Genomic DNA, 27,870 nt, shown 5'->3' on the forward strand with positions numbered 1-27,870 from the left:
TGTGAAGCTGCTCGACCTCCAGAGAAACGCCTGTTGGACGTGGCCACATCCTGGCTCCCCAACTGGTTATATTTCCCTGGGAAAACAGTTGGCCCCACAAAACCTGGTCAAGCCTCCCAAGTGCCTTACCTATCGCAGCCCCAGATGGCTGGCACCTGAAAAGGAAACAAGCAGAGTGAAGCAGCAAGGGCTGCAATGGGGACAGCAGGTAGCACTGTGAAAGGTGGCCTGGGGGCCCATGTAGCCACCGGCCACCAGCTGCAGCCCTGTGGGGGAAAGGGTGTGTCATGTGGAGTGGGTGAGGTCATGGCCGTACCTCTGCCTGGCTGCCTAGGAGGGCAGCCAGCCCCAAGGTGGTTGGCCAGGCTTCCAGTGCAGCTTTCGCAACAGCACACGTGTCTGGAGGGTCCAGCTTGGCCTCATGCAGCGCACAGGCCCTCCACAGACAGAGGCTTGGGCCTGCCCTGCATGCCACCATTTCAGCAAAAACCTGAAGCTGAACCAGCCGTTACCCCGCCTGGCCTGGGCCCCAGCGCCATTGGCTTGCATGATGGGTGCTTTGCTGCAAGCAACTGCCATGCGGCCTGGATCATCAATCCCCCTGCGAGGTCCAGCAGCCCAGGGGGCGGGTGACACTCGCTGCTGGATAAAGCTGGACTGTCAGGGTTCCAAGTAACGTCCCCAACGAAAAAAGACTCTGAGGCTTGTAAATGATGGCTTCCGGGTCTGACAGGGCAGGCCCACAAGCCCAGGGTGGTGCCTGTGCCCTCAACCGAGGGGCCTTCTGGGCATTGCCTTTAGGACTGGCACCCAGCTGGAGATCCGAGTCAATCTATGGAAACCACGATTCCCCCTTAGAAACAATTTCTGATTTTTTTCCCCTCCTACCTCTCCCTTGGCCTCAGAGAGCTCCCTTCACTGTTGCAAATGCTATAATTTCAAACATTGAATATACCAGATGCAGAAAAAGGTTTTTTTTATTTTATTTATACAGCGTGTCCCATTATTCCCTAAATTCTACAGAGTTGTCTGCCAGGGTACAAAATGCCAAAAGTGCAAGAGAGAAAAACCAGTGTGTGGTGTGTGTGTGTGTGTCCCAGGACCCCAAAGAACTCCCGCTTTGACAAGTCCCAGCAGCCAGTAGTGCCCTACCAGGCCCAGCCTGGTGTGTGAGCCAGGTGCTGCACAGATGCTTCTAAGCTGGGGGGGGGGGGAAGAGAGAAATGGAATGAGGGCCCTCACTCCCTTGCACCATTGGGCTTAATCAAGCCATAGGAGACCGCATGAGCCAGGCACTCCTGGGCCAACTGAGCCACCTGGGGCTTATCCTCTGCTCTGCTCGCCATGGACAATATCTCCAGCATCTCACTCTCCATCAGCTTCGTGGCCACCTCCTGGTTGGCTGCCATCATGTTTCTCACCACTACCACGCCGCGATGCTGAAGCTCTATGCAGGGGCTGAACAGCAGAGACTGCAGGATTTCCAGCCAGTCCGTTGTCTTGGAGGAGAAGCAACAAGAGGCAGGTGGCAGGCATGCCCGACTCTGCCCTCGCAACCCACTGGATGCTCCACCAAGCAACAGCCTTGCTTCCAGAGTTGGCAGTGCCCCTGGAAAAGCAGGCCTGTGGCAGAAGATTATGCCTCTTGCCTTCCCAGGCTCACAGAGCAAGGGGCCCTCTTCAGGAAGTGTGTGTTTCTGTGAGCGAGCGAGTGTTAGCTCACACAAACTTACCACTTGGGAAATCCGGACACAGATCTGTGGCAGCAGCGAGGTCAAGACCGCCAGTGTCCCAGAAGCTGCCCGACGAAGCCTCTCATCTTCTTCCCCACTGTACAAAACTAACAGTTTGAGCCGATCACTGCCTTCGGCCAGAAACAGCTCTGCCACCTGTATAAAAGACAAACAGCTGTTAGGCCTGGGGGGTAGTGCCCAACCCCTCCCAGCCTGCTCTCACCTGCCCACCTGGGGGCTCAAGGCCAGGTTGCACATGCACTCTGTGGCCGCCAGTCGAATCATCTCGTGCTCCTCAAACATGTAGCCTTCGATTATGGGCATGGCCTTTTCCTTCACAATCTTCTGCCTGCAGGAGACATGGGGAGAAGTAGTCACAGAAGCCATGCCGAGACCCCAAAGGACCTCATCTTCCGAAACCCAAAACAGACCTCACCTTAGCCTCTCACTGGTCCCAGCCAGGTTGGTGAGTGCCATCAACCCCTCAAAATTCTGCAGCCCGGAACAAGTCAAATGCAGGAGGCTCACCAGGGGTCTGACCACCTCATATACCTGCGGAAGAAAAGTGCCTGGCTCAGATAGGAGGAGCCCTGCCCTGCTCACAGGTGAGGAGGAACAAAGAAGAGCCAGTGCTGCCCCACAAAAAAGCACCAGTGCTGCCCCACACTGACCCGTTCTCCAGGAAAGGCCATCTCCGGAGCTGTCGTGATGGCAATCTTTGCCAGAGCCTGGGCGGCCTTCCTCTGCCCCACTTCAGTCCCCTCTAGAGCCAGAGGGATGAGCGCCTGTTGGGTGACAGGGAAGGGGGAAAGAGACTGGTCAGCCCTGAGAGCCTTGCAGGGAAGAGCAAGAGGGGGAAGCGGCAATACTGACCTTCCCCCCTCCAGCAGCTACCACAGCTCCACGGTTCTCCGGGTTATCCACTATGGCCTGGAAAACCCTGTAGCACAGCAGGAAATGGAGAAGGGGGGGGGGGAATCGTCAGAGCCAGGTTCAAGCACATACCCTCCCACCAGCAACGTTGGAGTACAGAGATGGCAAGCAAATCTCCATCCTGCCATTAAGTCACAGTTCGGATCACTGAGCTAAGACACACAGGAACCAGAAACCCTGCCTCATCGGAGAGCAATTTCAGGGGCAGGTGACATGGCCTCCTCTGGCATGCTTTTAGCTAGATTCCTGCACCAGGCAAATGGCATTTTCCAACTTTTGGGACTCTGGTTTTAACTGAGGACCCTGGAAGGGCCAAAAAACAGGAGCTGCAGAAAGCGGGGCTGGGCTGTAATTTTCATCCCTAGAGTCTCTACTGGGCCCTGACACCCAACCCCCAACCCAGACCATTCAACTAATGTTTTCCTGTCTCAGAAATCATAATGCTAGTTTGCGCCAATAAGCCCCAGGGAGAAAAAGATGCTTCAAACCCTTTTCCTGGAAGGACTATGGAGATGCATGGAGCCCATGGACTGCCGTTTCTCAAGAGTCTTCTGCAGTCCTGTCCCTTCTCTTGTCCAAGTATAGGTCTTAGAGGAACCACTGGCTAGCAAGGTCAGCAGCAAAATGAGAAACTGTATCTCACAGGTATGTTCAATCAATGGAGCAGTAACCAATGTCTGAATGTCTCGAGATGCAAGTCATCTTTGGCAGGGAAGATGAGCGACCACCTCTCCCCCAGAAACTCATGCTATACACTGAGGAACCCCTCCCCGCTGCCAGTCCCACCTGACTGTTCCCAGTTTATTCACCTCTGGACTCCAGGTCAAGTCACAGAGCCTCACCTGGAAATCAGCTCCCGGCAGGCAGGACTTAAAGAAGGACTCTCATTCTTGATCATGCAAACAAGAGCCGAAACCACACCTGCGGCCAAGAGCTTCTGCACACGCTTATGGACGAACTCTGGCTTATCCTAGAAGATGAGAGGCGTGAAGGCACCAGTAAGGGCTGCCATTTACAGGCAGCTCCACTGCACCTCTGTCACCCCCCTAAGATGCGCAATCCCTTCTCTCCCGCAGGGCTTTTGCCTCCACGCTTCATCCCCCTGGGCACTTGTCCTTCTCACCTTGGGGTGCTTCTCAGGGATATGCTGCTTGGCATATTTAGCAAGCTCCACCATCTGCGGGTCAGGTTCCTCAAAGTCATAGCTGTTGGTACAGTTGACCAGTGTAGAGGCCACTGCAAATAAGCAGTTCCGATTCTCTGACTAGGATGGAAGCAGGGAGAGGGAGAGGGAGAGGGAGAGGGGAAGTTTATTTGGCAGCCCTTTGAGTTCACCAATCAGCATCTATAACTTGCAGATATCCTGGAATTCTGGATTGGATAAACAAGCACTTAAGCCAGAGTGTTCCAAAAATCAATACTGAGACAGTACCCAGAGACATCTATCTTCTTCCACTGGACACTGCCAGCCCATCCCTCTTGGGGCAACTTATCATCTTTAGGACATATCTCCCATCATTCAAGCAGAGTCTGTCTTCCCCTGAGCTACCAGTCAGTGGCTGCACAACAATCTTTTTTTCAAAATGTTACTGATTTTATCACAGACAAACGCACAATACAGTCATACTGGATGGTGACATGACATTTTCAAGCACGGGGCAGACCCAGACTTGAGCTCAGACTCCACCCAACCTGAAACACATTCTCACAAGAAGCAAGAAACAACAGGACAAAGAGGCCAACATGGGAGGTAGACACTGTACAAACCCAGATGCCTCTATCTACACTGAGAGCCCATCACAGGCACACAGGATTAGAGAAACTTTCACGTTGTTCCTCTAATGCGAGGCATGCCATTATCTGCTAGCAATGTCCTCTGGATTCTTCATACAACCAAGAGAACAACTTTGCGCAAAAGAATTAAGTAACATGTTTGACATCAGAACTCAAGCAAGGTCCAAGCATTTCAACTTCCCAGAAGCCTGCATACCAGACTTCAAAATGACTCTTAGAAAAGAAGGACTTTCACAGGATCACCAATTGAGGAGCTGCACCTGCAGACATCAAAAGGCTCCTGACAATCTTGCTTTCAACAAATACAATGGGTTCTAAACAATTGATGGAAGTACTCTGTCTCACAAGTCACTTCAATCTGTCAGACCAACCATCTTCCTCTGCCATTTTTCCCCGTCTCACGCCAATTTAACTCCTACATCTGTGCAGCTACTCTGCATCTGATGAAGTGAACTAATAAAAGCCTTTCTAAAAGTTGTTAATCAGAAAAGATGCACTCTGATTTTTGCCACTGGCCATTATTAGAATATGGCTGATGGGATAGTTTCCTCCCTATCATGTTCAACTCCCAAAGAAGCTCTACCTGTGCCAGCTGGAAGAGAGCCTGCAGAGCTGCCTTGTCCTCCAGAAGCTCTTCCTTGACATCTGCGTCCAAGGTAAGGAATGCCAAACCTTCTGCTGCCCAGTGGCGGGTGCCAGTATCAAGGGTCTTGTTGCACAACCACCTAGATGTGGGACAAGGGGACATTAGAATTTCACTTTAAAAACATGCAAGGTTGACAGCAATCACAGAATATCAGATTCAGTCCATACTGCAACTACATCAGATCTGCTCAGGCTGTTAGCTTCCATTCAGTATAAAACATGTTGGCCTGCAACCAGATTGCACTCACCCTTGGATCTTCACCATGTTAACAAATGTGAAAGCAGCAAGCAATACTTCTCCCCCAAAGGATGCCAGAGCAGGTGGAACTGAAGGTGTTGGAGGCTTTTGTTGTATTTATTTTGTACAATGACAATAAAGGCTCTACTACTTTAGGGCAGAGGACCTCTTGCAGCCAAGGAAAGCCCACACTCACTTGCAGCACTGCTTGGCCAGTTTCATGGTGGAGCCTTCGGCAAACTGTTTCATGCTGAAATCTGTGCCCCCTGCCGAGCCCAATTTACAAAGGCCCTGAAAGCACAGACAACAACCCATCATACAACCTGCACGGGGCAGGTGTCATTTACCAAACAGAGAGAAGGAAGTGCAACTGAATAAGCTCCCCCCCCCCCCATCACCCAACCTGATCCAAAACAAGCTCCTTCTACTCACAACCAGGGCCCGGATGCGAATGCTGTCACGCTCACTGTGCTTGTAAATCTCCTTGAGCAGTGTCACACCATTTGCGGTGATGAAGGAGGCACGTTTGGCCTTATCAGCTGCGTGGATCAGGGCCTCCACAGCCACAAGCTGGTGAGCCACCTGGGATGAGGCACACAATGCCAGAATGTTTTCCATGATGCCATTCAGTTCCAGCACCTGGTTCCCAGCCTCTGAAGGGCCTTGCAGGAGACAGCTCACTGTCTGGATGGCCCTGAGTTTCCCAGGCATGCCATGACCCTGGAACCAGTCCCTGGAAAAGAAGAGAGAGCAACCACTATGAGCAAAGAGACTAAATAGAGAACTACTATGTAAATACTAAATATATGTTATAGGAAGAAACCACATGTCAGGGTTCCAAGTAACACCACTAACAAAAGAAGAGTTCAAGGCTCGAGTTTCCTGAAAGTTCCATTTTATTAGAGATGTCATATTGGCACAGCTGGGAAAACCTGAATCTGAAAGCTTCCGGATTTTCCCCACCTAATTGAACGTTCGAGTCCCTGCCCAGCACCCACATGCCCATCACATGGTCCAATCAGGCCCCTTCCAACTGGAGAAGCCTCGTAGTCACACCCCTGCAGATGAAGGACAAGTCTGAGAAAGGAATGTTATTTAGACTAAATATCTCCCATACTCCATATAATCCCCCCTCCTATTTTCCCACAGCATTAATTGTGGGAGGCCTGAAGGCCCAATGCAAAAGATAGCTCCCAGGCCTGACACAACTACTAAAGTACTGTGCTTCCCTGAAATTAAGGCCTAACCAGAAAATAAGCCCTAGCCTGATTTTTGCTCCTAATATAAGCCCTACCCCCCAAAATAAGCCCCGTTAATGTCATCATCAGCTGGAGGGGTGGGTGCAGGGAAACAGCTGATCCAGATGTGCTGCATGGGCCATGGAAAACAAAGTTAGTGGGATGGAGTGGCCAGCCGGCCACGGGAGGGTCGTCTTCATCTCTCGGCTTGCCTGTGACCCTTGTGGCACATCAAGACCATCTGATTTTCCTCCCCTCTCCCTGTGCCTCTGCCTGTGTCTGCTGCCAGTGCTGCCATGCAAAGGTGAGCCTCCTGCGGCAACCTGCCAACTGCAGCTTGACTCTCGGCTTTCCCACGGTGCTTCTGGATCATCTGCCTTGTCCCCCCATGCCTCTGCCTCTGCCTGTTGCTTGGATAGGTAATGAACTCACCTGCGCTGCATGGGATGTGCAATCATAGAGTGCACTGACCAAATGGCCAGCGGATTGCAGCTGCTACTGGATACTCTTGGCCCCCTGCATATTCTCCCCCTCTTGTGCCCGTGTCCAGCCAGGCTGATCACCCTAATATTGTGATTTCCCAAAAATGCTTAATGCTTATTTTGGCACCCAAACAAATATAAGACCAGGTCTTATTTCGGGGAAACATGGTAGCTCATACCTCTTTCATTCGTGAAGACTCTGCAATCAAAATGCTCACCAACAAGCGCCAGCAAAGCCAAAAGACTGACAACCAGCCCAGCATTCATTGCTAAGAAGTGACAGCTCCCTCTGTCAAACAGCAGTTCTCTCCAAAGGGCTGCATTTGCACACTCACAGACCTACCGGACATAATCCTCACAAAGTCGATGGAAATTCTCTCTCTCGCCATCACACTTCAAGTCCTCATAAAGCTTACTGAGCAGCACGGCCACAGTCATGGGGGTATTCTCTGTCACCCGTAGGCCTCCAGGACTGTGGGGCACTGTGCCCCCAACCTCCAAGATCTCTTTGAGACCTGCAAGGAACCATTGTTTACTAAAGAAGATAAGGGGCCAAGAACAGAAAAGTTTCTGCACAGACAGTCATGCTCACCATGATCAATGACCCAAAGAGTCAAAGAATTGTTGGACGCTTGCAGTGACTTTGGGGCTATTACGCTGATCATCAGATTGAGGATACTGTCACGACCATAGGAAGAGACGCCTACTCGAGTGAGAGCCTCTAATAGCCATCTAAGGAGCGACCTCAGCTCTTTGGATGAGTCTACAGCAAGAGCATCAGATAGAGGGGTAAGCAACATCTCCAATGACATTTGTGAGCTACCATCACTTACATCACACAAGTGAACAAAGGCATAACTTCACTTAGCATAACTGTTCTCCTGCAAACATCCAATATGCTTTATCCAAGGTGAATGCAAATAAAAACATGAATATGAGATGTCTAAAAGCACAGTCATTATTAGAATCCCCCCCAACCTGCAGCACAATTTGAAGCAAGGCAGGCCAGGCTCCTTTTTTATTGCAAAGCTGGAAAATATGCAACTTACATTTCTGGCCCTTCCTGAGAGTCATGATCTAGAACAGGGGTGTCACTTGTTTTCACTGAGGGCTGCATCAGAGTTGTAGTTAATCTTGGGGTGGGGGCTAGGGGGCAGCTCAACGTCACTCGTGTCAGGGGGGGCACCTGTGGTGGCCTGGGCAGGGCTGGGGGATCCATTGACTCCAGCAGAGGAAGGCGAGACCAAGGCAAATGCCAAACTCTTGTCCACCAGAGGAGCCTCACCGTCCCTCTCAGGCCACGGAGGACCACTGGATGGCTGCACAGGCTGCCCCGAACCCTGGGCAGTGGAAGACACGTGCTCAGCTGGGCCCTTGAGCTCCCAAGGCACCGGGACCCCACAGCCCAGCCAAGCCCCACTTCCCCAAGAGAGCGCTCGGTTGCGCTTACCTCCTTGAGACTGCTGCTGCTGTGCTCACTCTCCTTGGCCAGTCCCAAAGGTGCTTCTTCAGGAGGCAACAGGTAGTGGTGGGCAGAGGCCACTTCTGCGCTCGAGGGGCCTCTGCATGGCTCTCAGATCATGCACACATTTGTGCATGTGTGTTGTCTTGTGGCCCCGTGCCCTCAGCAGACACCTTCTCCGATGGCAGGTTGCAAACTAATGAAAGCTGCATTTTTGGAATGCTTCTTTGTTTTTCTCATCTTTTACCGTTTAATGCTGTGTGCCCAAGGTACTTTGGACTGCAAATCTCCCCCAACCTGCTGCCAATTGCATCGTGCTTTGCCCCCCCCCCCCCCAGCTCAGTAGAAGGCTGCAAGAAGCTCCCATCCCAGCTTCTCTTCTCCCATTCTTTTCCTCCCCAATGTCACAATGCAGGGCTGCAAGGGGGAAGACGTACGCGTGTCTGGGAGATGTGAGTTGAGAGCCATGCAGAGGCCCATCAGGCACAGAGGCAACAACGGGGGGGAAGGGTCAAAATGGAAAGCCTCTGCCAGCTTTTTTTTAAAAAAACCTGCCGAGCAGGTTTTTGTCCCCCTTTTTGTCTCCCATCCCCTCCGCTTCTCCACGCCTGAAACTGATGCCAAAAGGGCAGCTCTGCTTCTGTCCCAGCAAATAACTGGCAGGCAGAAGCACAATGGTCCTAAAGTCTCATTCCCATCTCCTTCCTTTCTCCGGGTTCAGGAAGTGTCGCTGGCCATGCTGCTGCTGGCCGTAGCTTTCCCACATGAGGGTGGGTTGGTCCCAGTGAAAGGGGGCTGTGAGGCCAGGCCTGTGAATGGGATATAGAGACACTGGTGTGGGCATGATACTGTTCTACAACTTGGTAGGGCCATCTGGGCCGGAACATAGTCAGCCTTTGATCCAACTCACACATCCTCCCTAGAGCCAGCAAGAGACCGCCTCACTTCCTCACCTCCGCCCCCTGGGTGTGCACAAGAGAGACGCCGAGTGCTGGCATCCTGGATGAAAGGGAAAATGCTCAGAATGCAGTCAGCTTGTGGGGCAAAACAGTCCCCAGGGACGCCAGGCCTCGCTCATCGCCTCCTCTGTGTGTGCTCGGGGTAGAGCGGGGGCAGCCCCTCACCAGCTCTAAGGTGGCCATGTAGATCAAAGGCTGACCGTGTTCTGGCCGAGATGCCGCCATCAAGTTATAGACCAGTGCCTGGCCAGCCTGGGCTGAACCGCCGGGCCTTTGCTGTCTCCAGGGCAGCCCCTTGGGCCCGATCTAGCTACATCATGGGCCCGATCTGGTTGGATCAGGCCTTGAGTCTGACATGCTTGAGTTAGAACACCCTGTAATCTATCCAGACTTAAGAAAATGTATCTCTGGCCATCCTTCCACTAAGCAGTACAGACAGTGATGTAATCCCCACAACTTCAGAAAGGCAGCTGGAGACTCACCTGATGCCAAAACATTGTCTTTGTGCACCACTTCTTTCTGCAGCCCCTGCCTGAGAGTCTCAAACATGACCTGCAAGAGGTTATAGGCAGCCATTGAAAGCTGCTCATCCTCCCTCTCTAGGACAGTAAAGAGGCGTCGAGGCCCCAGGTCACTCAGAATCACCACCGTCTGTAAGAAAGTACCCAGCTTTGAGACAAAGGAAGGATCTAGAGTAGACCCATTTTACCTATCTTCTTCTCTAGAACCAGAACTCTGAAATTCAAGTCTAACTAGAATTGCTCTTCAGGAAGCAAGCACAGCTTTTCAAAATCCTGGAGAAGCAGAATGTTTTGGGATCCAAGTTGGTAAGCCTAAGGAGGTGGGGTTGATTTTTCAACAACACAGTGAGATCTAGTCCCCACTGAACCATACAAAAAGACCAGAATTCAACCACGCTGGTGTCTATTCCAATATGGCAAGGAATCACGATGACTCTGTGAGCAACACAAATCCAAAAGTATTTCCAGAACTGAGCTACAGAACAATGTGATTGTCTTGCTCTCTCGCAAGCCCCTTTGCTGGGTCACAAAATCAGAGACAAAAAGGAGTCTGATCAGCAGCGATGCTTTCACTAGTTCCCGGCTGTGTGCAATAGGTGCTTCAGTAGGTTCAGGAAGGACACTCCTACCCACCCACCCAGTATGCTAATTATTTGGTTAGACACTCCAAGAGAAAGTAAAGTGCTATTAGCACCAAAGCATCATCCTTGAAACAGTCAGGAGGCAAACCAAATGACCTCACCACCACCCCAAGCTCTGAACAAATGTCATCTTGCAAAAGCCCTTACTCGAGAACAGTGGCCACGGCAGAGGCCGGTGAAGGTCCGCAAGGCTGCTATCATCATATCCAAACGGCCTGTGTCCAATAACTGCAGCAGTAAGCACACTCCATCATTTTGGAAAATTTTCTCGGCACCAGGCTCCTCTCGAGCCAGAACTATCAAGTTCTGAGCTGCCTGGTCAGAAAAAGAACCAGTGTTTAGCTACCTGAAAAAGTTTTCCCTGTTCATACTGATTTATATTGCATTGGGAAATACTGACCCATAATATGCCCACCTCTTGCTATACACTACCAGAAGCAGACCTTCCAACCTAAAGCCTATGGTAGGCTTCAGACACACCCCACCCCCTAAATCAAAGCCAGAGAAACCATTAAGTAACAAGATTTAAGGTCTGCTACTACTTCAAATCAGGAAATGCTGCTATAGATTCTTTGGGGAGAGAGCGAAGGAAGATGGGGCATAAGCTTCAAAGCTTATGCCCCATTATCATGAGACTGCATGCTCACTGACTGCCCCTACACCCTATATACCCACAACATTATTATTATTTCAATTCCTGACACAATATACAAATGAAAGACCAGCTAGAGTGGTGAAATATTTGCTAAACTGAAAGCAAGAATATTCTACATCTAAAATTCTGCACTGCTTCTACACTCTTTCCAGCCCACCTGTCACTTGCAAACTTCTGCTTTCAGAATAACGTGTTCATCAGGCTTCATGAGATGCAGCACATTTTGCCCAGCCCATCATGAACGGCATTCCTAACTCCCTGACCAGTACCTTTTGCTTCTTGTCTTGATCATTCTCCTCGTTGCTCAGCAGCAACTTAAACATGGCTTCTACTTTGGAGTCAGTGCAATTCATGGCTTTCATCTGGGACCAAGAGGAAGAGACAGAGGGTTGCTTAAGGCCAATTCAGAGCCTTATCTTAAGGAAGACAAGAGCGTCTGCTCTGCGCGGCACTGGTCCATCCCCGAAGCCTCTCGGTACAGCGGGAGCGGAGGGGGCTCGGGGCCTACCGTCTCCTGGGCGCTGCTGCCAAGGTCGCGCAGTGCATCCTGGAAGGCCTTGTTCTTGGGCTCCAAGCGCACGCACCGCTGCAGGTCCGAGGCGGCCCGGTCGAGGCGGCCCAGGCTCCGAAGGGCTTGACTACGGCGGAAGAGGCTCTTCACGTCATGCCCGTCCAGCTCCAGAGCTGCACGAGAGCAAAAGGGGAGGCGTTTTGGGGCCGGGGCCGGGGCTGAGGCCGAGACCGCCGGGGAAGCGGGGGGGAGGGGGCGCTCACCTCGGGAGGCGTCCGCTTCGGCTTGCGCGTAGTCCTCCTGCGAAGGGAAGGCGGCAGACGGGAAACCGAAAAAGACGCTCCCCCCGCTCCGCCCCACCCCGCCGCGCCCCCGGCGGCCTGGCTCACCAGCTTCAGATGGCAGGCGGCGCGGTTGCGGTACAGCAGGGCGCGCTGTGAGGCCTCGGGCCCAGCCTCGGGCAGGTCCAGCGCGCGCGCGTACGCGGCCAGCGCCTCCGCGTAGCGGCCGGCCTGGAAATACTCGTTTCCCTCCCGGCGCAGCTCCGCCATCGCCGAGTTCGCCATGGCACGTCGAGTGGGCGTCACGCGGACGCGACGGCCACCACTTCCGGGGGCGGGCCTTGCACGGGGCACGTGACGACACCACTTCCGGCGGCGCGGCGGCGGAAGTGCAGGAGATCGGCCGCGGCCAACGCCAGAACGGCCCCGCCATAGAGCCCCACGGCCAGCAACGGCAGCAACGGGCTCCTGCGGCGGGACGGAGCGGCGTCAGCCCGGCCTCCCCTGGCGACCCCCTCCTCGGCCCGCCTGCCCAGCCTCACCGGAGTCCTGCCGGGAGCGCGGCGGTGGCGTTGGCGCCCCTGGGACGGTCGGCGTCGGGCCGCGGGCAGCAGGACTTGAGGGCGCCGCTCCCGCCGGGCTGACAGCAGTAAGCGTCGGCCGGCGCATCGGAAAGGCGCGGGCAGAAGAAGGCGGCGTGGAGGCGCCCGTCCGCGCCCCTGTACCCCTCGCAGAGATGCGTGTTGGCAGCCGCGAGCGGGAGAGGCCCCGAGGCGGCGGCGCTGCTCAGCTCGGACGAGCCCCGTCGAGAAGCAGCGAGCCGTGCCTGGAAGTCGCCGGCACCTGGCCGGAGGAAGGCCGGCAGCAGCAGAAGCCAGAGCAGCATCTTCTCCGCGGCTCCCAGGCGGTGGCAGCCCGGACTGGGCGGGAAGGCAGGGAAACGGCGCTCGCCGTCCTGCTCCCACATCCATTAGCGGGCACCCCCACCCCATGCCATTAGGCTCTGCTTTTAGACCCGGCCTCCGTGGGGACGCTGCCAGACTGGCGGCAGGGAGGATCCATTAAGGAAAGGAGTCTGCTAATGAGGGCTGGCAACACCGAAGGTTTGGTGAAGGAAATATGAGTGTGATGCCTTTCGATGAGGGTCCTGCCTGAGGTAGGCCTTTGCCAAAGCCGACCTCAGCATCTGTTTAACTCTGAGATTTCAAAAGAGCAGGAATTATTACAGGAATCAAAGCTGGAAGAAGCCACTTTCGTATCCTTCACCAGGAAGGAAGCATGGAAACCCTTGAAGAAAAAATTGTCAACTATTCCAGTGATAAGAAATGAAGTAGCTCAGACATCCCCAGAGAGAGGGGAGGTGGGGGAGGCATGCAGTGGTGACTCAAGAGGAACAGAGTCATCAATTTGTAGACCAATTTCTTAAGGGAAGTGAATTGGCTCACAGGTGCAAAGACTAAAGATGTGATAGAGGCTGGCTATTATACTTAAGCCTTATTAGCTTAATATTAATATATTAATAATATTAATATAGCTTATTATTATCCCTTTCTCCTCTTTCATGTGGGGACAAATGATATAACTAAGAGCCTGAAATCAATTTCCAAGGACTATGAACAGAAAAGGCAGAAAAGCAAAAGATCTGGCTGCCCAAATTAGGGCAAAAACTAATGAGTGAATGGAGCATTTTAGAAGTAAGCCACTGGCTCAAATGATTGTGATTATTGTGAGAAGTTTGGCTTTCTACATCATGGATAAGGATGTAGGAAGGGCTATACTGGAGCCTACGGGAAGCACTTCTAGCAAGAGAAAAACTGCACCTCAAGACTGTCAATGTATTTGGGAAACAACTGGCTCACAACTAGCTATTACTGAAACTTGGTAGGACAAAACACACGATAGGAACACACAACTGGAAGGATATAAATTGTTCAAAAGAAACAGACCCAACAAAGAAAGCCTTCTTGGAAGTATTTGGCTAAGTGTTGGAGGAAACATAAATGACACAGCTATAGGTGTGTAAAGACCATACAACCAAGCAGAGGAAGTAGATGAACCCTTTGCTAAGTTAGCTGAGTATGCATGAAATATGCCACAGTGCTAATGGGAGACTTTCAACTACCCTAACAATATTGGGGGGGGGGGGGGAGGGACTGCAGGTAGTGGGAGATCAAACAGGTTCCTGATGTGCCTAATTGAAACTTTGTCATACAAAATATAGAGGAAACTAGAGGGACGTACTCCTTACTAATAGGGATGAAATGGTTGAGGAAGTAGAAGCTATAGGAACTTGGGGGAGAATAGCCATCTCATACTTGAATTCATCATAGAGCAAGTATAATACAACTAGATAACTGAACCAAGTCAGACTATTATTGTAGAGTTTAAGAAAGATGACTTCAACAGGCTGAGAGAAAAACTAGGAAGAATTCCATGGATGGAAATGCTAAAAGGGAAAATAGTTCCAGATGTTTAGAATACCCTGAAAAATGACATAATGACCCGGGCAAAAACAATACCACAAAGAAAACAAGACACCTCAGAGACCAGCTCTCTGACAAATTAAGGGATAAACAGCAAATATTTTTTAAAAAATGGAAAGAGGGGCACATAACTAAAACCACAAGCAAACAGCCCAAAACTGCAAGGATTAGGAAAGGGAGGGCCCATACTGAATTGACTGGCAATCACTGCCAAAATAATTTTAAAAATTTTAGGTAAGAAACCAAAAGAGTCAAAGCTCTGTGAGGCTTGTAATGTACATCCCTTATTTTGTGCTGGCCTTTCACAAACAATAGAGCTGGAGTTTTGTCCTGAGTATTGCCACCTGCTTGACTGTCAGAATGCCATACTTCAATCTTTTCCAAGAATTATTTATATTTTTCCTGCCTATCCCTCCAACTTTTGGAATGTCAGCCAGAACTGCACAATTCCTAAAATGAAGGAATAAGGGAGAATCACAAAATAAATAGGTCTATTCAGTGATTCAGATTTTTAAGGAAATTTGGGCCATCCAACTACAAGGGTTGGACTTTCTGCTATCTGTTTAAACCAAAATGTGTTTAAATCTTGAGAAAACATGTAACTTCTTTATGGAGCTGCCAATGTTTGTGTGTTAATCTCTGCACTAGGAATTAACACTTTAAAACTGGATTACTACACAGCTGTAGTAGTAAACACCAGAAGCCTATCTGGCTTTTGTTAGAGCTGGCTGTGCCCCTGAATTTGCTTGGGATGCCTGTTTTAACAATAAGTTGAGACTTCTCCACTTGGGAGAACACAAACATCTGAATCTTTTTTCCTGAGATGATCCTCAGTTGTGGTTTGTGTTGTTTGCTTTTTATCCTTATATGGAAGGTGAGACCGAACTATATTGAGCCACGGTGGCGCAGCAGTTAGAGTGTAGTACTGCAGGCTACTTCTGGTGACTGCCTGCAATTTGACAATTCAAATCAGCTCAAGGTTCACTCAGCCTTCCATCCTTCCAAGGTCAGTAAAATGAGGACCCAAATTGTTGGGGGCAAATAGGCTGACTCTGTAAATGGCTTAAAGAGGGCTGTAAAGCACTGTGAAGCGATATATAAGTCTAAGTGTTATTGCTATTGCTATATATGTCCACTGCATGTTTACAAATCTTGGGAACTGAGCAACCCTGTTTCTTATCCCAGACAACCAATTTTCCTGATTCTAACCTATTCACTGGCTCTATTGGTTGAGGGACAGCCGGAGCAGGGCAACCTGAGTCCACTTCTGCTTGATTAATTCCTGGTCCCTCCCCTCCTCCCACAGCAATTATTGTAAAGACGAGACACAGTGGTGCACTGTCACATCCTGTTCATTGAGTTAATGCAGCACAAATTGAGCAACACAGAAAACAGTAGCTTGCTTTCTCCTCTTCCTCATATAATCAACATCCCTCAAAACCAAGAGAGATTCCAAGGTCTAATTTAGGTTTCTCAGAATTTGCATTGCGTACAACTCTTGCATCACATGCTGAAAACTATGCCCATGGGCAGGTAGACCTCTTAAGATCCTGTGGTCTAAGACACTATGACCTAGGAGTGGCAGCCTACCCATCAATTTGTTTGCAAACATACTCCATCCAAAGAAGAGCTTGTCGCAGAGACAGAACCCTGCAGAAATGAAGCAAAGAGCAGAAAAAAACTCTTCTAGATTGTCCTCATGGCAATTGGCAAGTGCCTGACAGAGGAGTACCTTCCTAAGATCAAAACTGGTCGTCTGGGCAGGATGACAAGTCCTACAGGGCTCAATTTCACCAAATTTGCAAGAGCCCCTCCAGAGTCTGGGTTTTCTTCACAAAGTATGCTGGCCCAGAGTTTATTCTAATGTGTTTTCTGGGTTTGCATGACACACTGAGCCATAAACGAACCATGTGGGCTGTGCACACAAGTGCCATGCAAAAATGCACACGAAATCCCAAGTGACACATCCCAAAAGTTTGCCTAGGAGCCTGTTGGCCAGGAAGAAAGGGCGGTTGGGACAGCAGCTGCTCCTCAGCTACGTGTTCTGCACTTCTGTAGCTGGGCTGGCACTGCTGGCTTTGCCCTTCAGAAAGGAAGAGACACTGAGCCAGCTGGCTCTTATTAACCACAACATAGCAGCAGGCTTTTCTCTTGGATTCAAGGCTTTCTGCAAAAATGTACAGGGAGTTTCCTTCAGCAGACTCAGCCTTGTGCTAGCTAAAAGTTATCTTGGATCAAACTGCAGCAGAGATTTGAGGGGGAAAACTTTGCTTGCAGCACAGCAACGTGGTTTTTCCTTCCCTCTGGAAAGAAAACATCATCAGAGTATGAATGTAGTCAGCATTTGTCTTGAGAATTCACTGTGGGGAAACACTCCATCCTCCAGGAAAAAATACGGGGAGATGCTTCCCAACCCTGAGCAAATTGCCACCCAACCTCTGCTTTCTGTAGGAAGGGAGCACCAGAGATGAGGGCTTTGCTTCAAGCCTCAGGAGCGACACTTGGCCCATCCTCTGTTCTACAGTGTTTGCTACACACAGCATCTGTTCTGCATGTTCAGGATCATTCAAACCAAATGCAGATGGTTTCCGGAGTCAGGAAGAGCAGAAGTGGGTATTCACTGCTGCTCAAACAACATCCGCCATCTCTGCAACATAGTCCGCTGCCCTTCATGCCAAGCTAGAACCAAATTCTGGAAGCAGTACCACGAGTCCTCCAGGTACAGGCAGGACCCAAGACAATTTCGGCAGCATCAAAGGACACAGCTGCCCAAGGGTCTAGTCTTTGTCTGCCTTGGTATGGAGCAGCTGTGCCAGAGGAGGAAACCGGTCTAGACGCAGAAATTCCGAATGAAGGGCTCAGGCTATCCGAGGCGAAGGCGGAAGGTGGCAATCTCCATGGGGTCAAGGTGGATGGTGGTGCTGTTGGGGGAGGCCATGGTCAGTGGATACATCAGTGTCAAAGAAGAGGGCTGCAGGGAGATCAGGTTCAGGCTCTGGAATAGGCTGCCTAGGGACAGCTGGAGAGCAAGAGGCAAAAGCTGAGATGCAAACGCCCAGCAACCCAAACTCCCCTTAATTTCCTAAAGCAACTTTATACACACACACACCCCACTAGCAAACATCCATTCCTGGTGCCTTTCCCTCCAGGGCAACCAAGAACATCCAGACATACCACGCCCTTGGTGGTGGTACAATTGAAGCCCAGATTCCTGGCCTCCAGGGCACAGTCGAAGCCCTTCCGGTGCAGTATCAGAGCTGTCTCGGCAGATGGCAAAGCCTCATCCTGGGGAGAGGAAAGCCTGTGTATCACCTGAAAGCCCAAGGGCTTCTGCTTAGCAGGCAGAGAAGGCCTGGAAGCAGGCAAGGGTTGTATAGGCCGAGGGCTTGGCTTCCTTTTCTCACCTCTCCTTGCAACGTTCGAAGGTTAAGAAGGTGGAAGTCGCAGGGCACTGTGATTGAAAATGGTGCAAAAGACCTCAGTGCTGGAGGGGACAGTTTTTCCTGGACAAGTGGCATGGTCAGAACCTCTGCATTCAGGTGCATGGAAGTGATGTGGCTGAGCAGAGATGGGAAGCTGGTGAGCTGATTCTCCTGGGCCTGCAGCAAGAATGAGAGTAGACACTGCCACATAGGCTATGGAGCCGCAGCATCAGCCCCACAGGAGCCTCTACAGTTGCTAAACTATTGGCTACTAAGCATTAGGCTGGGCTTTTACACACACACACACCAACAGGGCAGGGAAAGGCCAGACTACACCACAAGACCAGATTTTACCTCTGGGCTTTCAACCTTGCTGCTGGGGAAGACCAAGTCTCTCAGCATGGAGGCCAGTTTGGAAAAGAAGCTGGAGCTCTGGGGATGGACCGGGGGGGGGGGGGGCGATGAGAATAGGTAGGTTACCAGAATGAATGTCACTGCTTCAGACCTACAGCCCTCGTGGACAGGAAGCTAGTCATTCCTTCAGCAGGGCTGAAGAGCCGGCTCTGTATCCATGTGCTTCCTGGGACCGATTCACTTTCCCGCACTTCCTACCTTCCGTATGGGTCATCTCTCTTGGGCTTCCTTTATTCCCTCTGCTCTTAGCCCCTCTGTTAGGTCTAATATCTCTTAGATCTCTATATTTATTCCCAATAGAAAGATCTCTCTCTTTTTGATCTCCTCCTCCTTTTTCTGATGGATCCACTTTTCTCGGTCACTCCTCAACTGGAGGACATGTGTATAAAGTCACACCCACTACGAAATGACGACCATTGACGGAGAGAGGAATGCCTTCCACTTTCTCTTCTGAAACAGTGGAAATGTTTTGCATTTCTCCTGGCAGAAAAGGAGAGAGAGGGCCGCAATGCGGAAGGGATAGGGGCAAGAGGAAAGGCCACAGGGCTGCTTCTTTGGCAACAGATTAGGCGGGAGACCTTCCACGCAAGAATCATGGCCAGGACTGCTCTGCCTTCCAAAGGAAAAGGAAAAAATCAGCTGGGTGCTCAATGGCAAGATGGATTTAAGATCATTTCCCCAAGCCCCTCTAAATATCCAGCTCAATGAGACATATCTGCAGGCACTGAAAAGGCTTCCCCAAGAAATCCCGGCAAGGAAGGAGGCCCAATCCAGTCGGGGAGCCCTGTGACTTCCTACCTTGTTTGCTGAGCTGAATCGTTCCAGCAGGAGACGGAAGCGGTTGCAGGTCCGCTTGTTGTCCTTCAGACCTTGTCCTAGTCCACGGTTATCATCCTGCATGAGACGCCGGTCCAAAATCACCTCCAGCTGGCCTGCCAATTGGGAGGAGAGAAAGCAAAAAAATCCAGTTAGGAGGTGCCCCATCCCACAACCAGGATCCCTCTTGACTTCTCCCAGGCCTCAGGCACACCCTCATCCTCCTGGTGTTTTCCCCAGACTGGCCACTGTGTGCTTCTGTACCCATTCCATCACACTCACCACTGCTAAGGCTGGACACTCCCAAGGCCTGGGCTGTGTGCAGAGTCAGGCGATGCTGGCTATCCTGGATGTAGGCCATGACTGGCATGGGATAGAAGTTGGCCTGGAGGGGCAGTTTCTTCAGGTACTGCCGGGGCTGGATCTGCGGGGCAGGCAAACGTGGGTGGCTTGTTGGCAAATTATGAGGGTGGCTACTCCAGCTGCATCGGGGAGGGGGTAAAGGGTTGTTCAAGCTTCTGCCAGCCCTTTACCTGAAAGCCATTCAGGTCAGTGAAGAACCTGCCCTTACTCTCAATGCTGCTGCTGAAGCGCAGGGCCAGCTCCCTGTTGACGTGGTCACGAATGTCGACCAGGCAGGAGATCTCCAGAGAGAGGCCGTCAACTCCTGTGGCCAGAGATGCAACGTCAGGTGACTACACCATTCTGCGCAGCCACATCCCCTCCTGCAGCACAGCCGAAGTTCTCACCTGGCACATTGTAGAGTCGGACCACTTCCTGGATGTGCTGGTAGTAAATGGCTGCCTCTGAAAAAAAGGGCCCCTCGGTCACCCGCACCACTGGAGGGTCCTTTGGGGTGTAAGGCTACAAAGAAGAAAACAGGGAGCCAATGCAAGTGGGGAAGTGGCTCTGATCCAGCTTCATCTATTTCTAGCCTGCCTTTTGCTAGTTTTTAATGGTTCAACATAATGCAATTTAAAAACAATTAGACAAAGGTGCATATTTGAAAATGTTTAACAATGAAGCTTTGGGGGAGAAATCCCAGACTCAAAAAAGCAGCAAAAGCAGCAGCAACAGCAGCTGTTCTGAAAGCCATGAACCATTAAGCCCTCTTTGGGGCACCTAGCAGAGCATTTTCTCCAGAGAAGAGACCAGTAAGCCAGGCGAGCACTGTTGATGTGAAAGCAGGAGCCCAAACTCAGCAGGCAGGCAGCCGCTCTGTCAGTGCAGCCATGGTTGGGATGCCCCTCACCCACTTCCCCATCAGCAGACTGGGAGACACAGAGGCTGCTTGCAGATTGAAGATGGGCTGGCCTGAGCAATACAGCTGTTTCTTTCATGCTGGAAACGGACAGAAAAGGGTCTTCCACCTTCCACAAAGGCTGCCCTCCCATCCCTGGGGAGAAGAAAGGCAGTGTTTCATGCCCATTTGGAAAGGCATGAGAGAGCAGCCATCCTAAGAAACCCCAGCTGCATCAGGTTTCCCCGGCCCATCTCATCCAGTGATCTGCTCTCCCAGCAGCCAACCAGGTTCCCAAGCAAGTCTCCCAGATGACTGATCCCACCCTTTTGGAAGCCAGCCAAGCATCACATTTCATGGCGGACAGACGTCTAAGATGCAGGCTCAGCAGGCTGTCCAAGGGAGGACCACTTCCGTCTTCACCCCTTCCCAGGTAAAGGTGAGCAACCCCAGCCGAAGCACTCCACTCAGACCTTGGCTTCACCGTCGGGCAGGAAAAGATAGGCACCGCTCTTGTCCTTGGTTGTCCGGGTCCCATAGACAAGGAACTGGCTGCTCAGCTGCTGCTCCTGTTTGTCACCAACATGATGCACACTCTGCAGTCCACAAGCCGAGCACTAGTTAGTCATTTCCTCCCCCTCTCCTCCCCTCTTCCCTCCAGCCTTGTCCTCTCTGGGGGTCACCTTGAGGGAGCCACTTGGCCCTGAAAAACAAGCTCTCATGTGCTGGTTCTCCAAGCAGAAATCGTCTGTGGCGGTGGACAGAACCTGTACAGGGATGGCTTCGTACTTATGCCCAGGAAAGTCATGGCCATGGAGGAAGAGACGCACTGAAGATTTCAGCGTGTTGTGGCTATCAAAAGATTTGATCAGTTGCAGGATGGTGAGGCCCAGCGCCGGCAGGCGTATCATGACAGACACCTGTCAATGAAGAATAAAATAAGCCTGGTGGAGACCCTCGGTCCTTCCAGGCCCATCCATCCATGCAATGATGGCTAAGACCAGAGCAAGATTCTTCCATAAAGTCTGCAGTGCAGCCTCTTGGGGAGGCAGCCAAGCATCCACACACCTCCATGCCCCCTCCCTCAGGAACTTTCCGGATTAATTGGGACATAAACTGGAAGACATCCACACAATCTATGATCCCTCTAGACCTGCATGTATTTAAAAATCTCCCTGTAGATCTTGCAAGATTTGCCTCTGTCGTTCCCATCTTCCCTGCCCATTCTCCCAAACTACCTGGAAGACATCAGGCACCATGTCTGTGGCAGACTCCCACTGGGCACTGAGCTGCACCGCAAGGGGCTCTCCTTCCTCATTCAGCACACGGATCCGAGGGGTGTTCACCAGCAGGGTCACCACAGTGAGGTGCTCTTGCTCCAGGGGGTTGAATACTACCACAAACCTGCAAGATGGCAGAGAGGTTAGCAAGCTCTGTCCCCGGCTCTGCCAGTGGCAGAGCACAGTCCAGACTGTTGCTGGACCCCACTGTCCTGGCTGGCAGCACTCCCACCCACCCCTTCTCCCACCTGGGTGTGGTGTCCAATTTGATCACCATTTTCTCTGGCAGGGAGTCCTGATTGAGACGGGTCTCATCCTGGAAGGAAGGAAGGAAGGAAGGAGACTTAGCCTGTCCCAAATGGGCCCCCACCCCTTTGCTAACATTTCTCCGGGCATAAAGGCAGAGGCAGATGAGAGCTCACTGTGCCAAGGAAGGGCATTGCCATGTCGTAGTGGTAGGCCTCTTTGTCTGCTAGGACCAAGTAATGGGCAGCATTGATGATGACCCTCTTGGCATTCATCAGCGAGTGAAGCAGTCTGTGATGGAACGAGGAGAAGGTCAACCAGGCATGAAGCTGAACTCTGTTGTCCCGGTCCAGCAGCCCAGGTTTACTCCTACCTGACACCATAGTCCACCACTACTGCTTCCTTGGCAGTGCCAGTAATAGCGTCGTGATGCTGGAAAAGTCCCAGATTGCGCCGGGCATCTGTGAGCATGGCATAATCGGACAGTGGGTACCTACTCTCCATGCCAGCATGGCGGGCGTGACTCAGAGCCAAGCTGTATAAGGTCTCAGCAGCCCTGTGGCAACAGGAAAAAGAGGCCATTAGGTGTGCAGTGCTGGGATATTCCCCAGCAGTGCCCCTCCTCCTCAGCAGGCCACTCACCGGAGATGGGCCTCGAGTACCCGGCCCATGCTCTTATAGAAAGGCCGGGAAGTGTAGTAGCCTGTCCAGTAGTGGTCTTCCCGGTCTGCGTAGGAAAAAAAGTCCCCAGTGAGCACCGGGAAGCCAGGTGGGCGCATGCCCGGGACAATGCCCATCTGCTTGTAGAGGGCATCAAAATAGTCTGAGAGTGTCCCGAACTGGGCCTGAAGGAGAGAGTGACATCGTGTCAGAGGCCAGGACCTCAGTGAGGCACCATCCCACCCCACCTTTATCCTCCTTTCCCAAGACAGGGCAGGACACCTGCACATGCAGCTCTGGGCGAGCATTCAGGAAGTCAAAGAGACGCTGGTAATTGAGGAACTGGGCATCCCATTCCTGGGGCTTGTCATAGCGGAAGTCATCTCCCAGGGGCACCAGCAGGACGCTACTTCGGAACAGTTTGGACTTCTTCCGGTATTGGTCAAGCAGAAGCTGTGCCCTGGGAAGGGAGGAAGCCAGGTTGGCTGACAAGGCTCCTGAGCCTGCTTGGAAAGCAGGGAGGGAGAGCAAGGCAAGTGCAGATGGGCACGAAGGCTGTGAGGAAGAAAGCAGGAAGGGCTGCAAGTGCGTTTGAGAGGCGGGGCTGGCCCCGATCCCCTCTCAGTCACTCACCGCTCGGCCACATTGCTACTGGTGATGGCCTTGGGAGGGACCTTCCAGGGGCAGTTGATGCGCCCGCCTGGCAGCCTCTTGAAGTCAAACTGGCAGCAGATTTTCGGGTCAGGCCCACAAGTGTGGGGCACATCGTAACTGTAGAAAGGCATCATGTGGCAGAGGAGGTCTGTGCTGGAATCCAAATCTGGGGGAGGGGGCAAATCAGAGGAGATTCACGCTCTCATCTGCCCAAACCGCCACCACAGATCCCACATGGACCAAAGCTGCCTAGCCGAGTGACATGGGGAGAAGCCCATCCTGGCAGGCTCTGGGGTTGGGGTGGGGGCAATAGGAAGAGAAGGAAAGTGTGTTGGATACATTTGCTACCTTGAGCTATTTGTAAAATTAATAAAAGTGGGATACAAATAAATCATCCCAAGGGCACAGTCTCGGTCCTCCAGGAAGAAGAGTGAGCACAAAGCAGGGTCCCCAGGGCCTCACCCCAGCTCTGCCTCCAGATGAACTCCAGGGTCTGGGTAGCTGCAAAGTGCTTCTTGATGGCATAGTGGACCCGCTGGATGAGCATGCTGGTCAGGTTAGCCCGGCGCAGGAGATAAGGCATCGTGGCGCTGTGACCAAAGGGATCCACTGCCCAGCCAGAGCGTGGCGTCACCCCTGCCAAAAGAGAGAAGACAATCCCAAGGCCAGCTGCAGCCCTCCTGCCCTGCCAAGGCAACGGCCTTGTTGGCAGGAGGAAAGGCTTGCTGGTTTTTTTTCTAGATTTGGGAGGATTCCTCTGGTTCCCACACTGTTTCCCAATGCATCTCCCGACATCCTCGGCTTTTGCAGACAAAGTCAGGGGGGCGGATCCCCTTCAAATGCTAGGAGAGGCAGATAAAGACTGGTGGGGGGGAGCACAAATGGCCTCAATCCACTCTGATGGTGGATGGGGCAGTCAGGAGCACTTGGTGTATTCCTCAATTGAGATGTCTTCAGAGGCAGGTGTGTGCAGACTCGGCCTAAGATTTGTGCCCTTAGTTAGAGGAAGACTGCCTTCTCTGTTTCCTCTATTTTTTGTTGGTGGGGCAGGAACAAGACACTTCCTGGTCTTCAAGATATTTTACCTCTTCCATCAAAGCAAAAAAAGGAACTGTAGCTTTGCATCAGGCCTGGCCTCCACCTTCCCTTCAAAGAGGTAATGGCCAGTTGAATATAGTCCAAACCAGCCTTTTGCAAAGTGTTTGAATGATTTGGCTCAAGGCCTACTCCTTTGTGGTTATAGCCATCAGGAAGGGAATAAGAGAGATTGCTGTGCGAAAGGACTTTTCAAGCTTTTATATTTTACTCAGACTTATTTAGCGAATGGAGAATGTATCTGAAGAAGAAATCAAGGCTTTTAAGCTAAAATAAAATTTCCATACTCAACTCCTTATGTTATGTTATTAGGCACTCCTTAGAGTAATGGAGAATTGTCACATGATCACAATTTAGGTCCTTGGAAACTACAAGGGTCACAGGGTCCCGCCCTTCCCCCAGATATGCCTAAGGCCAGCTACTGAAATGGCCACAACAGCTATTGTAGGTCAGTGTGGTCATGTGATATCACATGCAAAGGTAAGGTAAAAGTTCTCCTTGCACATATGTGCTAGTTGTTCCCGACTCTAGGGGACAGTGCTCATCTCTCTTTCAAAGCCGAGCGCTGTCCGAAGACGTCTCCGTGATCATGTGGTCGCCATGACTAGATGCCAAAGGCACATGGAACAGTTACCTTCCCACCAAAGGTGGTCCCTCTTTTTCTACTTACATTTTTACATGCTTTCGAACTGATAGGTGGGCAGAAGCTGGGACAAATAACAGGAGCTCACTCAATTACATGGCGCTAGGGATTCAAACCACCGAACTGCTGACCTTTCTGTTCAACAAGCTTACTTCTTAGCCACTGAGCCACCACGTAGCTGACAATTACAATTGGTAAGGACTGCCTGTCAATTGGTATTATATGCTGATAGGATTTTGTTTTTTATTTTGACCTTCATAATTCCATTTTGGCTCTGATGCATTTGATTGGAGCGTTTGGGCAACTTGAAGGATGTTTTAGCTGGTCAAGTTGAGAGAGCTACGACAAGAGAAGCCTCTTGTTCTCCTGGCCAAGTCTGGAGGCTTTGCTTTTCTGAAGCGGTCAGGCCAGAAGCAGCAACTGCTGGAGAAGCTCCAAGGGAAGCCCTTACCTCTAGCTCATTTGGATCTGCCATCAGGTCATTGGAGAGCAGCTGAAGCTACACAGCTTGACATGGCCCTGTTGACTTCTTCCATCATAGTTAGGTCTAGTCAATTATGGAGCCTAGCTGGTTGATTGGTAGTTTCTGCTCCTTTATGAATATGGAGAAAGATCCAAAATGGAAGGTTCTGCTGGGGTGGCGTGGGCGGCCATACTCTCTTTCCCTCTGAGGCGCCATCTAGTCCAATCACCAGGTAGAGAGTCTTTGACCTCACCAGTGCATTCTTATCCACCCTATACGTTTAATAGCATTTATTTTCCCTTATTTTAAGACACACGTGTTGGAATTCTAAATTCTCTTGATGATAGTCCCTTTTTTAATTCTCATGTAATTGTCTACTCTCCATATGAAGTGCCTCCTCCTTTTCTGGGGGGGGGGGCACTGTTTCAGGCTACCCAAGGTTATTAAAATACTTTGTGTGACTTTCACGGAGGAAAAAGGAAGAGAGGGCATAATGAACCCCCTCTAATAAGATCAACCGCCTCTAATAAGGGGAATCCAAGCTAAACAGAGCCAATTTTTCAGTTTCCAGGCTATCTCATGACTCCAACTTTTCTTCTGAGTCTGGTGTCTGATGAAGTTTTAGTTTGAATGGAAGTGGCTATTTCCCCTCAATCACGCAGCTCATGGAAGACCAGGAACACCACCTATGCTCCTCCATAAAGGGTAGGGTCTAAATCTAATAAGTAATAATGAAAAAAACAAACTTAGGTAAAAGAAGAGTGAAATGGACAGAGGTGGTTGTAGATACAGTGCCAAATGTCTTTCATGGTACAAGGACAATACATTGGAAAGTTCCTGCCTTGGGCATATCCTGATGCCTTTGGGGTTATTGTATTTGGATGATCAACAACTTAAAGCCCTATTTGTGTAAACCAGCTCAAATTCCAAAAACCTTGGTTTGACCAAAACTTCAGTTATATCAGAACAGACTTGACTAATTTTTTATAAAAAGCAAAGTCACACAATGGATAAATGTTGTTTATATATTTAAAAAAGTAAAAATATAGAGTTTAGCACACAGCAATCATAATTTGATTTAAATAAATAACTAATGAAAATTGATCTAGGAATTTAATTTCACATGAATCTCAAGAAGGCAGAACCCCAAATAAAAAACACAGATGACTCCCACTAGATGGTTTTAAGTTTCAACAAATCTTTGCCAAGTAAATGGAGAATATCTAGGAAAAGGAGAACCTGAGAAATCTGATGGAACAGAAGGCAATCTCCTTGTCACAAGAGAGGAAGATTTAAGGATACAAGTATGCTTATTGACTCAGCTGCCCCCAAAATCTGAATGAATGGGGGAGTGAGATAGAGATGTATTTTGGCTCCCTTATTTTGTTTTTACATTAGCACTATTATAATGAAAATTTCCTTCCCTCTTTTGACAGATGCCAAGAATATTCCTCACAGCCACCTTGCAAGGGTTCCCCCAGGTAGCCCCCGGAATGGAATGGCTGCTAGTCCTGGGATTCACATGGCTGAGAAATGTAACCTAGAGTAAATTGGAAACAGGGATCCTAAACAAAGTTCTCTTCTGACGTTCTCAGAAACCTCAAAGGCAGGAAAAGAAAAAAGGGAGGGGAACGAAATGGCAATGCCTGGCCGATCAGTGGCAACTCCAGGAATCCCAAAAGAATATTGAGACTTAGTGGAGATTTTCAGTAAAGAGCGGGGGGGGGGGGTGTTTCTTGGCAGATGTGCTCTCTAGAAAGCCACAATACAATAGCGCAAAACCAGAAATAATAAAGCCCCTCCTCCAAACCCCACAACTAGAAGCTAAAGTAATCACCAGGACACAAGCCAAGCAAGACTTAATCGCAGACAACGGCACCACCCAAGCCTTCTAAAAACTGCTTGCAAATGACGAATAGCTTCAGTCACATAAAAATAACTGCCTGATTAAGGACAAGCTGGCTTGGGTGGGAGGAAAATTATATATACCTGCATCCCAATGACTGGATCTTATGAAAAAATGCCACAATTCCAAAATTGCAGGGCATTTCGGCTTTGTAAAAACCCTGCACCTTATCAAGAGACAGTTTTGGTGGCCGTCACTCAAAAAGAACATTGAATGCTACGTGGCCAGCTGCCCTGTTTGTGCTGCAGCCAAAAGACAGCAGGGGATCTGCCCCAGTCTCCTACAAATCGTAGCAGAGCCTTCAGCAGCTGGACAGAGATCTCTATGGACTTTATTGTAGAGCTCCCTGAAAGCGAGGTAAATTCTGTAATCTGGGTCGTAACAGATTTATTTTCCAAAGAGGTGCACTTTATTCCATGCCAGAAGATCCCCACTGTCAAAGCCCTGGCCAAAAT

At 50.7% G+C, this 27,870-nt stretch overlaps 2 protein-coding genes across 10 annotated transcripts in view; both read right to left on the minus strand.

Annotated features, from left to right (window-relative positions):
- Positions 1-953: 953 nt before the first annotated feature.
- On the minus strand, positions 954-13,053 carry UNC45A (unc-45 myosin chaperone A). 5 transcript variants are annotated; one of them, XM_081965273.1, is made up of 20 exons: positions 12,636-13,053; positions 12,202-12,561; positions 12,076-12,112; positions 11,810-11,985; positions 11,571-11,663; positions 10,794-10,961; positions 9,967-10,135; positions 7,656-7,826; positions 7,407-7,578; positions 5,776-6,076; positions 5,540-5,634; positions 5,044-5,185; positions 3,790-3,930; positions 3,509-3,636; positions 2,607-2,673; positions 2,405-2,518; positions 2,170-2,285; positions 1,965-2,082; positions 1,734-1,889; positions 954-1,499 (listed from the first exon to the last, which is right to left on the minus strand). In XM_081965273.1, exons 2-20 carry the CDS (start codon positions 12,376-12,378, stop codon positions 1,239-1,241), a joined length of 2,802 nt encoding a protein of 933 aa, XP_081821399.1. In that variant the 5' UTR covers positions 12,379-12,561; positions 12,636-13,053; the 3' UTR covers positions 954-1,238. The 5 variants fall into 5 exon arrangements, 4 of the variants coding, with proteins under 4 accessions (XP_081821399.1, XP_081821396.1, XP_081821397.1 ...); XM_081965270.1 differs by having other exon boundaries at positions 12,076-12,561; positions 12,636-12,863; XR_014176400.1 differs by having other exon boundaries at positions 1,360-1,499; positions 1,957-2,082; positions 12,076-12,561; positions 12,636-12,863.
- Positions 13,054-15,910: 2,857 nt separating this feature from the next.
- Positions 15,911-27,870, minus strand: part of MAN2A2 (mannosidase alpha class 2A member 2) — a 54,201-nt gene continuing 42,241 nt past the window's right edge. Inside the window, exons 6-23 of one of the 5 annotated variants that reach the window (XM_081965265.1) lie at positions 23,771-23,944; positions 23,288-23,474; positions 22,937-23,114; positions 22,637-22,839; positions 22,368-22,550; positions 22,171-22,285; positions 21,997-22,064; positions 21,707-21,872; positions 21,152-21,388; positions 20,942-21,064; positions 19,978-20,092; positions 19,762-19,895; positions 19,511-19,652; positions 19,211-19,344; positions 18,353-18,430; positions 17,981-18,175; positions 17,751-17,861; positions 15,911-17,595 (exon numbers count right to left, since the gene is read on the minus strand). In XM_081965265.1, the coding sequence (XP_081821391.1) occupies positions 17,440-17,595; positions 17,751-17,861; positions 17,981-18,175; positions 18,353-18,430; positions 19,211-19,344; positions 19,511-19,652; positions 19,762-19,895; positions 19,978-20,092; positions 20,942-21,064; positions 21,152-21,388; positions 21,707-21,872; positions 21,997-22,064; positions 22,171-22,285; positions 22,368-22,550; positions 22,637-22,839; positions 22,937-23,114; positions 23,288-23,474; positions 23,771-23,944 (2,699 nt within the window). In that variant the 3' untranslated portion in view covers positions 15,911-17,439. The other 4 variants (XM_081965266.1, XM_081965267.1, XM_081965268.1 and 1 more) reach the window with 4 other exon arrangements.

This window comes from Natrix helvetica (genome assembly GCF_964273705.1).
Source record: "Natrix helvetica genome assembly, chromosome: 12".
In the NCBI taxonomy this organism is placed as follows: Eukaryota; Metazoa; Chordata; class Lepidosauria; order Squamata; family Natricidae; genus Natrix; species Natrix helvetica.